Source organism: Trichechus manatus, unplaced genomic scaffold (genome assembly GCF_000243295.1).
Source record: "Trichechus manatus latirostris isolate Lorelei unplaced genomic scaffold, TriManLat1.0 scaffold00015, whole genome shotgun sequence".
In the NCBI taxonomy this organism is placed as follows: domain Eukaryota; kingdom Metazoa; phylum Chordata; class Mammalia; order Sirenia; family Trichechidae; genus Trichechus; species Trichechus manatus.
Window position 1 is genome coordinate 1,964,639 of NW_004443951.1, and position 17,730 is coordinate 1,982,368.

General features: G+C 47.6%; 1 protein-coding gene across 1 annotated transcript in view; it reads right to left on the minus strand.

Moving 5' to 3' along the window:
- Positions 1-697: 697 nt before the first annotated feature.
- The window catches only part of DMRTB1 (DMRT like family B with proline rich C-terminal 1), a 41,637-nt gene continuing 24,604 nt past the window's right edge, over positions 698-17,730 (minus strand). Inside the window, exons 2-5 of the mRNA XM_012554218.2 lie at positions 12,291-12,940; positions 9,223-9,428; positions 5,780-5,963; positions 698-762 (exon numbers count right to left, since the gene is read on the minus strand). Coding sequence (XP_012409672.2) covers positions 698-762; positions 5,780-5,963; positions 9,223-9,428; positions 12,291-12,940 — 1,105 coding nt within the window. The remainder of the gene's footprint in view (positions 763-5,779; positions 5,964-9,222; positions 9,429-12,290; positions 12,941-17,730) is intronic.

Here is a 17,730-nt window from a genome sequence, read left to right on the forward strand (position 1 = left end):
ACATCAAATAGTCAAACTTTAATAGATTTTTTTTTCTTCTTTTTAACCAGAAATGATGCCTAAAACTGCTAAAACTTTATGGAGGGGAATGAAGCCACTCCAGGGGTCAGGATGCTGACTAGTAAACCCCATGGAGGAGGGGAAGGGGCAGTGGCCAGGCAGACGGCTGGAGCCAGGTCAGCAAGGAAGGACGCTGCAGAACCTGCTGTCAGCGCCCCTGGTCCTGGCTGCTCGCACTGGCTGCCCAGATGGGCTGGAAGCTTGCTATCTGTGGTGCCCCCAGCACAGCGCTGCCCCCAGCTGGGGATGAGGCAAAGGCAGCAGAAGGCTGCGTCAGATGGCACAGCCTGTCCTGTAGCGGGGCCTGTGGAAATCAAAAACCGCCTACGGGGGTTAGTCCAATAAAGGGCAGTACACCCAGGGATGGTTAAATTCATTCCTAAACACAAGCTTCCACTAGCCCCCAACTCCTCAGAGCCCTGGCCCCCCCAGTAACAGCCCCAGATCTCAGGATTGGGAAAAGCTGAGAAATCACCTTCCTGACAAATCACCCTCCTTCGTCCTATCTTGAAATGGGAATTAGTTGCAATCTTAAATCTATCAGTATCCTTCCTCCCCACACATTACTCAACACAGACAAGAAAATCACTGCTGTGCCCCCCTAGGCCCCACTCTGCTGGTCCCGGAGGGCCTGGGCTTAGTTGGGCTGCTCCTGAGAAGACGGCTGGCTGGACTCACATGGTGTCTCCGCATCCTGGTCATCTGTGAAGGGTAAAGAAGAGAGACTGGATTTAGAAAGAGGGGGAAAATACCTATTTTCAGATGTAAATTTTCTATAAGGCATTCTCATCATTCTCAGCACCTTCAGAGAATTTATTTGCCTTTAATTTGCTAGGGGTCAGAGACTGGAATTCTCTCTCTGGCCACATGATGGAGACTCAGGTTCAAACTCCAGCTCTGCTCCTCCTAAGCTGCGTGGCGATGAGAAGCCCCTCCCCATCTCTGAACCTTCGCTCCCTCTGTGTGAAATGAGATGAGATCTACCTTGCAAAGTCAGCATAGGGATAAGGTGAAATAAATAACAGCTAACTTTCACTACACACACAATATCATTAATATCACACGCAAGTAAAATTTTGCTGAAGATCATTCAAAAGTGGTTGTAGCAGTACATCAACAGGGAACTGCCAGAAATTGAAGCCGATTCAGAAGAGGATGTGGAACAAGGGGTATCACTGCTGATGCCAGATGGATCTTGGCTGGAAGCAGAGAATATCAGAAAGATGTTTACCTGTGTTTTATTGACCATGAAAATGCATTGGACTGTGTGGATCATAACAAATTACAGATAACATTGTGAAGAATGGGAATTCCAGAACACTTAATTGTGCTCATGAGGAACCTGTACATGGACCAAGAGGCAGTCGTTCAAACAGAACAAGGGGATACTGCGTGGTTTAAAGGCAGGGAAGGTGTGTGTCAGGGTTGTATCCTTTCACCATACTTATTCAATCTGTATGCTGAGCAAATAATCTGAGAAGCTGGACTATATGAAGAAGAATGCAGCATCAGGATTGGAGGAAGATACATTAACAACCTTCAATATGCAGATGATACAACCTTGCTTGCTGAAAGTGAAGAGAACTTGAAGCACTTACTGATGAAGATCAGACTACAGCCTTTAGTATGGATTGCACCTCAACATAAAGAAAACAAAAATCTTCACAAGTGGACCAATAAGCAACATCATGATAAATGGAGAAAAGACTGAAGTTGTCAAGGATTTCATTTTACTTGGATCCACAATCAACACCCATGGAAGCAGCAGTCAAGAAATCAAATGACTTATTGCATTGGGCAAATCTGCTGCAAAAGATTTCTTTAAAGTGTTCAAAAGCAAAGATGACACTTTGAGGACTAAGGTGTGCCTGATCCAAAACACGGTATTTTCGATCACCTCATATGCATGTAAAAGCTGGACAATGAATAAGGCAGACCAAAGAAGAATTGATGCCTTTGAATTATGGTGTTGGGGAAGAATACTGAATATACCAAGGACTGTCAGAAGAACGAACAAATCTGTCTTGGGAGAAGTTCAGCCAGAATGCTCCTTAGAAGCAAGCATGGTGAGACTTCGTCCCATGTACTTTGGTCATGTTATCAGGAGGGACCAATCCCTGGAAAAGGACATCATTGCTTGGTAGAGGGTCAGCAAAACATGGCTGCAACAATGGGCTCAAGCATAACAATGATTCTGAGGATGGTGCAGGACCAGGTAGTGTTTCGTTCTTTTGTACAAAGGGTCTCTGAGTCCGAATCAAGTCAACGGTACCTAACAACAACTTTCACTAATGCCTTCGTCATTCCATGTTCTTTAATCCTCAGAAAACCCCACAGGGTAGGGACCATTATTTGTCCAGACTTACAGATGTTGAAAATGAGGTGCCAAGGTCACACCCAGGCCTCCTGGCTCCAGGGCCAGTGTGCTTCAGGCCATGCCCTACCACCTCTCCACTACCAGATCTAGGTGCCTCACATGTGGCAAGTGTGCAACTGGTGGCAGACTCATTCTACCTGAATAACTAGGATCAGGGACTGCTGCCCAGTCCAGCTGGTGGGGCCTGAGGCCTTTTCCTCCTCCCTCAGTGAGCAGCCGGAGGTGGGCAGGGCTTGGAGTTCACCGGACCACTAGTGTAACCAGTTGCCATTGAGTCGATTCTGACTCACAGTGACCCCATGTGTGTCCAAGTAGAACTATGCTCCGTAAGGTTTTCAATGGCTGATTTTTCAGAAGTAGATTTCCAGGCCTTCCTTCCAAGGTGCCTCTGGGTGAACCTGAACCTCCAACCTTTCATTTAGCTGACAACCATTTAACTGTTTGCACCACCCAGGGACTCTGACCACTAACTACTGTAAAAAATAAAAAAACAAACCTGTTGCCGTCATGTCGATTCCAACTCACAGCGACCCTATACGACAGAGCATAACTGTCCCATAGGGTTTCCAAGGAGCAGCTGCTGAATTCCAACTGCCGACCTTTTGGTTAGCAGCCTGAGCTCTTAACCACTGCGCAACCAGGACTAACTAGTGTAGGACTTGGAGGTTCATTCATTTCCCTGAGCCTTAGTTTCTTCTTCAGTAAAATGGGGGAGGTATCACCAGACTCACTTGGCTCTTAAGATTGTTCTGTCATTTTAAAGAGATTTGTAAAAGCAGAGAGGGCCATAAGCATCTCAAGCAGATGGCTGTTCCTGGTGCACACTCATACAAATTTAACTCTTTCTCTTCACCAGAGACGGCCATCTAGTCCCTTACACAGGTCTTACAGTTCAAATCCAAGAATGAATACCTATCTACCATCTACATATTTTTCTTTAGTTGTAGCTGCAGCCCAGATGTTAAAAATACCCTCAGCTGGCAGGAGTGGGAATGCCTCCAGTGGTGTATCTGTAGTTTGCACCAGCACTGCCCCTGCCCCTCTGCTACTGAAGGTCCTGCCCACTGCCGACACCGTGTCCAGAACGCTCCACGGCCTGGCAGGGAGGAAAAACAACCACACGTGCCGTGCTCCCAGTTTTGCTTCCTCTCTGGGAAGCGTGATTGTTGTTGCTGGTTCTCCTGCATGTCCATGGTTGTTAGCACGCGTGTCTGGGAGAGAGGGGCCTCACTGCCCACAGCACCACGTGCCAGCGGCCATCTCCAAGCTCTGTGCTGATTACAAGACCTGGGGGCACATCCGAGGGCCTCCCAGCTGCGCCCGAGGGGGAGTGGAGGCCAACACACAGGCCCTGGAAACAACACAGTGGAGGATGCTGGCCACAAGGAGAACCCAGGGGTCGTGGCAAGAGCTCCAAACTGGAAGTTAGATCTGTGGAGTTGCCTCTAGGGGCCACATCTCTAAAATGGGGATGACATCACCATACCACCTGCTTCTCAGGGTGAGATTAGATCTGATCATTGCTCCCTCTCCACTGGGCCCCAGATAATCTAGATTGTAAAGGAGTTTCTTTAAAATATGCACACTTAGGTCTGCCACCTAAGAAAGGCAGAATGCGGCTGTGGTTAGGATTGTGGGCCCTGGAGTCCAGACTCCCCTACTTACTAGCTGTGTGACCTCGGGGAAGTTACTTTTTGTCTCTGTTCCTTATACGTAAAATAGCATCTACTTTATTGGGCTGTCTGAGAATTAAGTGGAAAGCACACAGCACAGTGCCTGGCACAAATTAAGTAGCCAACAGATGTGGCAATTATTATTTACATTACTTTTTCCATTGGCTCTTTTGGCTTCCTAAGCCCCATGATTCAATATTCTGCTAACCCTGGCATGAGAGAAAGCATGGGAGCCTGGCCTTGGACCCCACTCTGTCCTGCCCCAAAGCCAGGTGCTGTTTGCTGGGCAGTACTGCCTCCTGGGCCAGGACTCCTCCTCTGCCCGTGTCACCTGTCTGTCAGGACAGAGGATCCTAGCTGATAATGAGTGGGATGTAGCTTTACAATCTAGAAACACTTCATCGGTCTGGGGGGTTTGAATCTCTCCAGGGTCTCCGGGTGTACCCTTGTCATGACCTGCCATCACTGAGAGGGGAAGGTCCCCTGCAGGCTTGTCGGGTATTCTCAGTTCTATCAGAGCCCGCAGGCACATTCTAACAAATGACAAACTCTCTTAAAAGTCTGGCCACGGGTTTAAATTAGCTCTCCTCCAGGTGTCCTATCACTGGAATCAGCCTTGATGAGCAGCTAACAGGCTTGTCTCTGATGATAGCATTTTACTTCAACTTTCTGGGCTAGAATGTACTATTATTCACTAGGAGATGGCCTGTCTAGTCACCATGTCTCCCGCCAGCACCTCAGGATATTCCTCCAACTGTGATTCAGCAAAGCCTTGCGACCGGCGCTGCGGTTCCAAGCAATAGTTGGACTCCAGCCCTGCCCATCTTGGCCAGGCTGCTCACTAAGGAAGGAGGAGAAAGCCTCGGGCCCCATTAGCTGGGCTGGGCAGCAGCCACTGATCCTAGTTTTACAGAAAAGGACCTTCTGGATCTCGTTGAGTTTGCCAGCCCTTTCCAAATTGTACGAGCCTCTGGGGGGGGATTGGAAGGAAAAAAATTCCAGAGTTTTTAAAGCTGCAAGAGCCCTCAAAACAACACCCAAAGCATTTTCACATCAAAGTCTCAGTCGACCCTCGCAGTAACCCTGTGACAGCGTTCACTTTACAGATGAGAAGACTGAGGCCGAGGAGGCATGAGTCGCCAGGTCATCCAGTGCACCAGTGGCAGAGCTGCAAAGGACAGGTCTCCAGCTCCTGGTCTGGTGCTCTCTCCAGAGTGGTCTGGGGCAGAACGTCCCCACTGGCCCCAAATCGGCTCCAGCTGCTGCTTCCTTATGGGGAGAGGCCTGGCCCCTGTGGTCTCTCAGCATACCACATGCATGCCATCCTCCACACTTCTGCCCATGGGCACTGTGAGGGTGAGGGAATTAGCACTGGGCTTGGAGCCAGATAGAGAACTCTGTTCAAATCCCAGCTTTTCCATTTATATCTACAAGAATCTCTTGGGGCCTTGACTTCCTCACCTAAGAATGGAAACCCACCTCCCTGAAATGCTTACTTACGGGGTCTGGCGGGGTGGGGGCAGAGAGAGCTTATCCCAGGGCCCAGCATATTTGAAATTCTGTTCTCCATCTCCCTCCTCTCCACACATACTTCAGATTAGGCCCCTCCTCCTCCAGGGAGTCTTCCTGGCTCTCCCAGGGCCTGTCTGGAAGACCGGTGCCCACTTACCAGTGCTTTCCTTGTCCGTGTCAGACAGGACAGTCAGTGAGAAAGATGATGGTGGCGGCGGTGGAGGTGGTGGCGGGAGGAAGTGGAGCGCAGAGAGGAAGCCTGGAGGGAGGAACTGGGGCTGCTGCGGCGGTGGGGTGGGAGGGTAGTAGCTTGGCTGGAAGTCTCCCACGGGTTCTGACACCTGCATGGCACACACAGCACAGAAGCCAGAGACAGGAGATAATTAGCCCAGATGGGCTGATCAAAATGTGTTGTATTGCCCCGAGTGGGGGAGCTTCATCCCCACAGGGTAGATGTGCTTCTGTAACCTGAAACACCCAGGCGCAGGGCACTTGGAACAGGGTGCTCAGCAAACACCTGACAAATGACTGAAGGCGAGAAGGAATACAGGCACACACACCTCAGAGAAGGTGGGAACAAATGAAGAGCAACAGGGACTGAGCCCTTCTGTGTGTGCCTGGCGCAGATTATGTTTAGATCCATTGCCCCATTCCATCCTTACATCCTGGTGAGGTAGGTGCTTCTACTATCCTCTTGGAATGACGAAAAACAGGATCAGACAGGCCCAAGGTCACCGAGCTGGTAAGTGGCAGGCACACCTGCATCCCAAGTCTGACTCCACAGCCCACACGGCTGACACCTGCAATGTGCAGCTCTGCAGTCGGAAGAGTCTGGACGCCTCACAACGCGTCTCATTTTCTGGCACATGGAACGACCTAAACGAGTGCGCAGGGGGCCTTTTGGGGGTCCTGTTCTAACATGGCAGGGGAAGAAGTTGGCAACCTGGGCCTAGTCAGCTGTTACTGAGGGGAGGGAAACTGGGTGACCTCAGGAAAATGGCTTCACCAATCAACTCTTCGGAGCTTCTGTTCCTTCTTCAGTAAATGGAAGCTAACCGCATACCACAGAACCCTAAGGCTAAAGTAAGAGGATTTAGCGGGGTGCCAGCTACACAACTGAAAGCTTAACCGAGAAAGACATGAATGTAATAAAAAAAATAATAATAAATATTAGATGTGGCAAACTGTGTTCTGGGAAAAAATAGTGGAGTGAGTTTGAGAAACACTGCTTATGTCCCCCACATTGAAGAGTTACACGTGAAAACATTAAAAGCTCTGGGCGCACCGCAAAAATATTCTTAGATTAACCCAGTATTTCCCAACTTTATTTGACCACAAGGAAGGGAAGAAAGCCCACTTTTAAGTACCTACAATGTGCCAGATCCTGGGCTAGGCACTTTACATGCATTACAGACTATTCAATCCACTCCACAGCCCTATGAGATAGGTACTCTTACCCGCTAGGTCCTAGTAACCTCCCCAGGTCGTCTGGCTAGTAACTGATGGAGGTAGGCTTGGACCCGGGGTCTGTCCGACTCCAGACAGTGCTCTTTTGTGAAGAGGAGACTAGAGAAGCAAAGAAGCAGCAGGAGGGGCAGGGACTGAAGTAGGAAGGAGGAAGATGTCTCCGAGGAGAATCTCGGAGCCTGGGCAGCAGTAGCAGGACAAGAATAAAAGTAATTCATACTTTTGGGTTTCAAACAGTCTCATAAATGCCTGATCTTCTGTCCAGACATGAAGAGGAGGGAGGGGGGATTATTAGCACTTCAATTCCAAGCTGCTCAGCCAAGTCTCTCCCTGGATCACAGCTCCTGCCTGGGGCCTGTGGTGGCAACTCAGGCCCAGATAAACCGACTGAGATCACACTCCTAACAAAGGCCGTCTGGCGGGCCCGTCAATCAGAGCCGAGCCCTGGACGCCAGGCTCCAGGCTTCTGTGTGAGCAGACGGTGTGGGCTCTGCTTGGCCAGCCCCTCTCTTTGTGTGGAGGCTGGAGACGCCTTGCTTTCCCTGGGCTGCAATGGGGTGGCCAGGTGGAGAAAGGTAGCACCCACAGATTTCAGACCGGGCAGGGTAAGGGTGACAGTCATGGGCCATTATTTGCTCAATCTCTATGGGAGAGACACACTTGGGGCAGCAGAAGACGCCTGGGCTCTGGAGTTGGGGCAGATGAGGTGCACATCCTGGCTCTGTCACCAGTCGGCTGGGTAATTCTAATCTCAGTCCATCACTCACCAGTTCTGTGACATTAGACAACTCCCATAACTTCTCTGAGCCTGTGTGCTTGTCTCTAGAAAAGGGTAATGACAACTACCTTGAACATTCACGTAAGGCTCACAGGCACCCTGGAAATTATCAAGACCAGTAGTTTCCAAACTCTCCCCCGTGAATCAATGACAAATGGCTTGTACGTAAAACTTAACAATATCTAAAACAGGAAGAAGAGGCACTGCTGGAGCTGAAGCAGGAGTAGGGACCAGGGCCCTGTGTGCCCAGCCTGCCCACACACAGCAGGAACCCCATAGAGCTGGCTCCATGTTCTCCTGCTGATGACTCTTGACATTATGTAAATGTCAAGCTTTCATCTTCTAATCACTTCCCATATGAAACCAAACAAGACTGCTCTCTCCTCACTCCTCTACCCTCCACCCAAGGGAAACTTCTCTGAAGACATCCAGGGTTGGCTCTTAGCCCCAAGGGAGAACGTAAAGGTCATGTGCTGCATTTGAGCCAGCCTCCACCACAAGTCCAGCCTTATGGAGACAAAAGTCAGGACAGGTCACTGGGCCTCTCGCTGTCCTGCAGCCTCACGTCCCTCAGGGTTTGCCAGGAAGACAGGGCTTTTAACCATCCTGGTCTAGGAGGGTATCCAAGGTCATAAAACCTGGTCACTCCTACCTTGTACTCCACACAACAGGACTAGCCTAACTTTTACATACTTTGTATTCAAAACTCCAGGTTTAAAGAACACACTGGTTAGTAACTGATAATTAATCTTATAAAAGGATTAAATTTTATTCATTTTTTTCAACAAATATTTCCTAAGGTGACAGGTGTTCTGGTGAAGGTTTACGCATTTCTCATGACTAAGCTTAAATGCCATCTCCTCCTGAAAACCCACTGCAGGCTCAAATGGGCCATACCTGTCAGGAGGGAACCTGGGTCTGGTTCTGGCTCTGCCTTAAACTGTAGCCCTGGGAGGGTGATATCCTCTCTCTGGTCACCAGCAGAATGAAGGTCACTTCTAACATCAGCAGGTCCCTGGGTGGCACAAGCTGTCTGCGTTCAGCTGCTAAACTCAAGGTTGATGGTTCGAACTTACCCAGTGGCTCTGTGGAAGAAAGCCCTGGCAATCTGCATCCATAAGGATGACAGCCAAGAAAACCCTACAGAGCTCAGTTCTACTCTGTAACACATGGGGTCACCGTGAGTCGGAATCAACTCAACAGCAGTGGGTTTGGTTTTCTAGCATCAGCACCTCAGGAGTTAAGGCTGTGTCCCTCCTACCAGACCATGTGGCCTGGCACAGAATGGGATTGATGATCAGTAAAGGCAGCTGAGTTAAGGAGGAACCCAGAATGGAGGCAAAGACGGGACTCACCAAGCCTCCTCCATGGTGGTGGTTGCAGGACACGTGCCGGAAGCCTCGCTGCAGAGGGATCCCTGGGACCGGGGACGCATCCTGGTAGCTCAGCGGGACTGGGCAGTAGGAGTGCATACTGGAGCAGCTGGGGTACAGCTTGGAAGGCTCTCTCTCCAGGTACTCAGAGCCCACCACACAATCCAAGTTCATGCTCGGAGGGAGCCCTAAAGAAGGCAAGCAATGAGGGAAGCATGAGAAACACATAGAGCTAGGGAAAAAGGTATCACATTATTGCCCAAGAGTAGCAGCAGCAAAATAAACACTCATATTTGTTTACAAAGAACTCCCACACCATTACACCTTTGACCCTCATGGCTTTTTTTAATTTGATTTATTTTTCTTTATTTTTTTATTATAGTAAATATATATGTAACAAAATATTTGTCATTTCAACATTCTTCACATGTACAGTTCAGTGACATTAGGTTATATTCATCATGTTGTTCAACCATCACCCTTATCTGTTCCCAAAATTTTCCATCACCTCCCTGCATTTGAAACCCTTCAACTACATCCCACTGCTCTTACGGAAAAGTCCTCAGCATGGCCCACAAAGCTCCATGTAGTCTGGCTCCTGCCTCCACTCATCGCAGACTATAACCTAGCAGCTTATTATGTCCAATCCATTTCAAGGCCTTTGCAGATGCTGTTCCCTCAGCTTGGAAGGCTTTCTCCCCTAACCCCACTTGCCTCCTTAAGTCATACTCAGCTCCTACTCTTCTGTCAGACCATAGTTAAATCATCAACTATTACAGCTTTAAACACTGGTTTGCGTGATTTTTTAATTAATGCTATCCCTCCCACTAGGACAACAAGATCCATGATTGCAGGGAATGTAGCTTTCCCCCCTCACCTCTTCCTCACTACTGTCTGACATATAGTAAGTGCTAGGTCCCTGTTTAAGAGACTCAACACAGTAAGGCACCCTGTGATCTTGGAAAGGCATCCTTCTCCCAGGATTGCTGTTTCAGGTTGGTCTTCTCCATCAGACAGCTGTTCCCTCAGGACCTAGATTTTTCCAGAATGTCCCAGAAGGCAGAAATGGCCTTTTGAGGGCATCCAGAGAGGAAAGACTGATACAGAGAGAAGGAGCCTGCCACCCGGCCTCCTGACTCAGATCTGTACTCTCTCTACCACACTGCCTTAAGGAAAATACCAAGAGAACACATGTCCACACCCAAAGAGTCATTTTTTAAAAGTCTCAAATCCGTATATGTGTATTGCACCCACTGGCAGATACAGGTTCCATGGTGGAAATTTCTAATACCTAACTGTAGGTGCTCCTCATATATTAATATAGACAATACAGCACACAAGTGACACACTCAGGGCAACCTCTTAGACATAACTAAACACCTCACAGGATAAAGTTCTCAGGTTTGAAGGCAAAGGATCATAGGCTCAGGGGACATCTACATCAATTGGCATAACATATTTCATAAAGAAAGTGTTCTACATTCTACTTTGATGAGTAATGTCTGGAGTCTTAAAAGCTTACAAGCTGCCATCGGTCTATTCTAGTCCGCAGCAAAGGAGAGTGGAAAAAAACTAAAGAATGAAGGGAGCAATTTGTCCAAAGGGCTAATGGACCATGTGAACCACAGCCTACATGACCCTGCTCTGATTGGGATTATAATGGAGGGTCATGGGCAGAGTGGGAGAAAAATGTAGAACAAAAGATCAAATTCACAAATAGACCACACTTACTGGTCTGACAGAGACTGGAGGAACCCTGAGACTATGGCCCCTGGACAACTTTATAATTGAATTGAAGCCACTCCCAAAGTTCACCTTACAGCCAAAGATTAAAAAACCCAAACCCATTGCCGTCGAGTTGATTCTGACTCATAGCGGCAGGCCTAATCATATGAGAAACATGCTTCTTAGATCCATCAAGTGTACGAGATTATACGGGCAATACCTGTCCAAAAGCAAAGACGAGAAGGCGGGAAGGGACAGGAAAACTGGACGAATGGAACCGGGCAACCAGGGGTGGAAAGTTAAAGGGGGAGAGCGCGGACACAATGCGAGATTGCAACCAATGCCACTAAACAATCCGTGTATAAATTTTTGAATGAGAAACTAATTTGCTCTGTAAATTTTCACCTAAAGCACACGATCTATATGTGAACTGAAACTGTACTACTGAAAGGAGCAAGACATAGCGAACAATGTAATTTATGCACCATGTGGGAGGGGAGAAAAAAGAGGCAATAATCCTGAACAGATCAACTGCTCCCCTGCTGTGTAGCAGAGGGTGCACCAGGGAAACAACTTCATTCCCGCCACACCCAGGAAAAGGGCGGGAAGGGGTGCACAGGCGCACTGAGCCAGGGCGCTGCTGAGGGGAGGTTCCTTGGAGGAGCCTCCATTTTCCAGGATGAGCAGTAAGAGCCTGCAGGCGCAGTTATATTTGAGCGGGCCCAACTGCAGGAAGTCCTGGGGGAAGAGCCTCCAGCCCAAGAAAAGGGCGGGAAGGAGTGCGCAGGCGCATTGGACCAGATCACAGCTGAGGGGAGGTCTTCTGGGAGGAGCCTCCAGCCTACCGAAAGGGAGGGAAGGGTACGGTGCGCAGACGCAGTCTTAGTTAAGCCGGGCCACCCACAGGGAAGCCCTGGGGGAGGCGTCTCCAGTCCAAGGGCGGGAAGGGGTGCGCAAGCCCGTGAGTCCCAGCAGAGGAGGAGCCAACGCCAACTTGGCATGGGGGCCATTTTTTCTTGCAAAACGGAAAGGCAAAAACTATAGCAAAATGTTAAAAGCCCTCTGGACCACCCATTCCTTTCTATCGCTCTGCTTTCCTTTTTGCAAAAAGCATTCACACCCAAAATCCCTGTTCTGAGGAGGGCTTCTCAAACCAAGGTTACCTCTGGAAAGCACTGATCCCACCTCCACCCCCTTCCCGACCCCATGGCTCATCCCTGCAGGATCCAGGCCGGCCTGGGCCGCCAGCTTGGAGGACGGGAAGGCTACATCCCTGAGAGGAACGGATGGTGGGGCCAAGGCAGCGCGGGGCCCAGGAATCTTACCGAAGTCGGCGAACGGCTGGCTGGGCACAGGCCACAGAGGCCTACGCAGCTCCAGGTGTCCAGGACATCCCCTGCCCGCGGCCTCCGCTTCGAGCTGGGGCCCCATAGAACTGGACATCGCAGCGGCGGCTCCTTCGCTGGGCCCCACGTGGTTGCGGCCGCTCACAACCGGGTGGAAGGCGCTCGGGCCCGGACTCGGGCCCCGTGGAGGCCTCTCGGGGAAGCCAGAGGTCGCACCGCCGTGGGATCTGGGCTCCGAGTCCCGTGAAGCGGCGGGCTGCAGCCGACGGAGGCTTGAGCCCGGGACCGCAGCCGCAGCCCCAGTGGCCCGCTCAGGCCCCTGAGCGCCCAGGGCCACCTCCTGCTCCTCCTCGGACGCCTGCCTCTTGAGCACTTTCTGCGCAGCCATTATCTTCTGGCGCTCGCTGATCAGGTAGCATTTCTCACAGGCGCACTCCTTCCAGCGGCACTTGCCCGCGTGGCCCTTGACCGGCACCAGGAAGCCATGGTTCCGGCACCGGGAGCACTTGGGGGTGCGCAGCATCTTCTCTACCAGCTTGGTAGGGTCTGCTTTCGTAACACAACCACAACCTCCGGGAGCCGCAGAGCGAGTGGAGCAGGGATGAACAGCGTCCCACAAGTCCTTGGTGCTGGGGACGTTGGATACACATGTAACAAAGTGGCTCTCAGTAGGTCCCGGAACTGCAGCCGAGATCCATGCATTTTCCCTCCTTTTTTTTTGGGTGCAAAATTTGGAGAGTCCCTGAATTTCTGTGCTGTGGGTAATTCGGTGCAAGGGATTGGGGTGAATAAATTCTTCGTGCAGTGCTATTGCATGTATGCCATCTGGGTGGGCTGCAGTCTTAGGCATTTAATTTTCCAAACTTTTATTCCCGCCTCCCCATAGATAGAAGGTATTTTGTAACTTCAAAAAAGGCGGAGCGATATTCAACAGTCCACAGATTTAAAGCGCCACAGGAATATAGCTCTCAGTAAACCCATTCCAGTAGAAAAGCGTTCTAAGAGGCAAACCGTGTATCTCCTCCCCAAAGCTGCCGTTTCTGCTAAATATTATTAAGCAGCTGTTCACAGTGATGCTTCCAGAATATTCTCAAGAGCTCAGTGCAGTGTGATGGTTGTTCAAGGGTGTGTGCCCTTATAGTAATTCCCGTTCAAGAGTCTTGATGATACAAACTAAACCCACTGCCTTGGAGTCGATTCTGACTCATAGCGACTTCATGGGACAGAGTAGAACTTCCCCATAGGGTTTCCAAGGCTGTAAATCCTTAGGGAAGCGGAGAACAACATCCTTTTCCTGCTGGGCGGCTGGTGGGTAAAACCGTCTACTTTTTAGCAGCGAGCGCTTGAACCACTGCGGTCACCAGCGCTCCTCATCCCGCTAAGATAGGGATGCATTTCTGAAACGTAAAGTATTACTTTTGTTGATGCCTTCCAAAGTAAAGCATACTTACCCGTTGCCGTAGAGTGGATTAGGACTCATAGCAACGCTATAGAGACAGAGTAGAACTGCTCCTTAGGGTTTCCAAGGCTATAATCTTTACGGAAGCAGACTGCCACATCTTTCTCCCACATCTTTCTCCCACAGAGCAGCTAATGGGTTCAAACCACCAATCTTTCCGTGAGCAGCTGAGCGCTTTAACCACTGCACCACCAGGGCTCTTTAAAGATACTCAGAATACTTTAAATTGGGTATTCTGGCACTAGCTTGTTTCATTGCTTAACTTTGCCTTGAATTTAGTTACGTCTGTAAACCAACCCAAACCTTGGGACACCTGAAAAGCTGGCACAAGTGTAATAGTGTACCCAAGGCTACTAAATTAATTATTTTTTTGTTGTTGTTGTTGCTGTTTGATAGAAATTTTGTGACAGAGACTTTTTTTTTTTTTTACAGGGCCACCAACACCTAAGTTGAAGAACTTATAATCAATCAGAGGATCAGTCATATAATTATTTAAGGAAGTAGTACTGTGGTTTAAAAGTGTAGGGTTTTTAATTGCCTTTTCTTTAAAATCTCTCTTTGTGGTGGTAGAATAGTCAAAACCAAGGACTGGTGACCTCCTTGATTTTCTTAGCCTCTGATGGCAGCTGCACTTCGCACTTTTCACCGACTGCCTGGAAATAGTAAGTGGTTGCCATTCTCCTGCAAGAGGCTCATTAGACACTGGCAAGCTGAAAAGAGGCTTGCAGAGTCTTTTTTATTTGTTGCTTTAAAAAAAAAATGTGCCTCATCTTAATAAGAGGACAAAAGTAACTATATGCTTCCTGCATTATTTGGCACTTCAGGAATTTCGCTAATAACCTTACATCCATCTAAAGAGGTTCTAGGTTTGTCTCTGCTTTGCTCTAACATCATCTCTTATTTTTTTTATTAAAAACTATATATATATTCTTTCTCACATAGATAAACTGCAGGAAAGCTCTTTTTCTGACTTCACTCTATTCAAAACGTCTAATTTTTTCACTGAGCTTGTCATTTGAAAATGGTACTTAAAAATCATAGTTTTAATACTGCTGTCAAAAAATCTGGGGCATAAGCTGCATTGTTTCATGGTACTGCAAAGTGTAAGGTCATTCTCTGCAATATCAAATTCAAATTTGAACATCAGGTGACATGGAATGATAATGCCTAAAAAAAAAACACCTCTCATTTACATTTCATGGTTGACCACCCAAGCTTTCTTCATTTTCTCATTAATGATTTAAAGGAAAATTCTACTCAAAACAGAGTATTTGAATTAACATATTTTAGCCTCATTAACTACAAAATGCTTCCATATTTACTTCATAGCTTCAGGGGCAAAGTATACCCACGGTGATGTGAATTTGCATAGTGCTTTGAGAGGATTAATAAACAACCATATATCTTTTTAATCAGTAGACACATTATAAGATGAAGAAACCCCGGGGTTTACACAGTAAACAAATCTAAGAAAGAAAAAAAAAAAGGAAAAGCAGAATACTCTCTCTTCCCCCCACAGTCTCAATTTGTGTAGGTAAATTCCAACAGAGCTTTATTTATTTCACTCCTGGAATTCAAGCAAATTGATAGTTTTATTTCATCTGGGTTGATGGCTGATTGCTTGTTAGACTGCTGCTTTTAAAAGAAATATATCTGTGTGTGTGTGTTTCTTTAAATTGTTATTTAAAAAGATGGCAACATGATACAAAAGCGGAAAACTGGAAGTCGGAAAGGGATTCGAGCAGTAAGGACACAGTGGACCCCTTCCTTCCTTACACTTAAACCTTAAGACATTTACATTTGAGAAAGTCTGCATTGTATACAGCAGTTTATAAAAGAACAAATTACAGGACTTCCTGGCAACATGATGCTGTAGTCAGAAGCACCACGCCGTCCCTCCACAGCAAAGATCAGAAAAACTAAGTCAAACAGAGTTACACATCAATCCTGAAACCCTAAGAATCAAATGAAAAGAACTCAGCCAAGCACCAAATGGAATAAGAAATTGACCGAGAACAGAGAGTGAGGAGAGATACATGCAGAGGTCCCCATCAGCTACCGCAGCACGGATCCGCCATCTTGGACGCCTATCGGAGATCAGCAAATAGGGTACTAGAAAATGCTTCACGGAGTGTCCAGCAGGAGACAGAATGACCAGTAACCGGTGATATAGGCTTTTCCACCCCCCACCCTTCTTGACCCCACTTAGCCTCTTCTGCTTCCTGCAGCCGCAGTCTCTTGGCCAGGAAGCACCACCTTCATCCCGGTGTCACTTGGACTCCACCTGCCTGCACTGGCTGGCTCCCTGAGTGCCTTTTGTTGGCTGCCAGTGTTGGTTTTGTCCACTTCTTTAGATTTCTTCCTTCTCACCACCTCCTCCTCCTTTCTCTCAAATACCTGGCTCCGTGCGCCATCTTTGCTTCTTCCTGAAAGGCTTCAAAACACTGTTCAACTGTGAAACTGCTTCCCGGCCCGTGCCGCCACGCTTCTGGGACACCCAGGGACTTCTGTTTGTTTGTTTGCTCTGATTTGTTCTGTTTTGATTTGTTTGTTTTCTTTTTCTTTTCTCAGCTTGGATCCTCTTCTAGCCAGGCAGTACCACGCAGCTTAGAAGCTACTCCCTTACTCTGCACAGATGCACAGGGACATCTCTGGGGGCATTTCTTTTTTGTTGTCTTTGTTTTTGTTTTTGGTGTTTTTTTGTTTCTTTGTTTTGTTTTCTTCTCTCTCTTATTCCTTTTTGTCTTTCTTCATTTCCAGTCTCTCAATTTATTCATTTTTTTCTTTTACCCTTTTTCTTTTTTTTTATTTTTGTTTTTCCCCATTTCTCAGTCTCTTATCTCTCCACTCCAATAACAAGCTCCCTTAGCACTCTTTTTTGTTTGTGTGTATGTTTTTGACTCTTGTTCCCCTCTCCTCTCTCTCATCTTTCCCATACCCATCTTAGCTCCAGACATCACAATCTACCCCCTCCTTCCTGCCTACCTGCACCATGCACTGAACATCACACTACCAAGCAGCACAGGCATGGCCTACTGGAACCTGCCCTGCACTGATTCCAGGTCTGCACTGTCAGCCCTGCTATGTGCCACAAACAACCCACCCCAGCAACTCCCCTTCAGCTGGACCTGAACTTCTGTACCATACCTGAGTAACTGACCCTGTCCATTGGAGAAGGAAGTAAAAAGTATCATGCCCACAGACGAGCAAACGACAAAGAACGCATAGCCCACCTGCTCAGACAACCAGATAAAACAAAAAAGCAGGATGAAACAAATATACAATCAGTAAACAAGGAAAATAACCACTGAATGCCCCGAAGACAGCAGACAATATAAAAACATATTAAAAAAAAACAGGGCAGGATGGTTGCAGTAGGCATACAAAATAAAACACCAGATGACCTTCCAGTAGAAGAAAAGGCACAAGACCTAACTGATAAGGAATTCAAATCTCTAATATTCAGAATTATCCAAGAGTTGAAGTAAAAAGGCAGACAAAAATGAGGAAAAAATAGACAAATTCATGGAAAACACAGACAAAAAAATGGAAGAATTCAAGAAAATAATACAGGAATAAAATGATCAAATAAATTCACAACTAGAAACTATACAAAAACAACAATTAGAAATCCAAAAGATAAACAACAATATTTCAGAAATGGGCAGTGTCATAGAAGGGCTGAGGAGCAGGTTTGAAATGATGGAAGATAGGCTCAGTGAAATTGAAGACAAACACTTGGCCACAACTCTGAGGAAAAATCAGAAAAAAGAATGAAGAAAAATGAAGAAACCCTGAGAATTAAGTGGGATACAATCAAAAGCAAAAAATCTGCAAGTGAACAGAGTTCCAGAACGGGGAGAAAACAGAGTGGATTAGTGAAGAATTGCTGACAGAAAACTTCCCCAATATTATGAAAGATAAAAAGCTGACCATCCAAGAAGCTCAACGAACCCCATA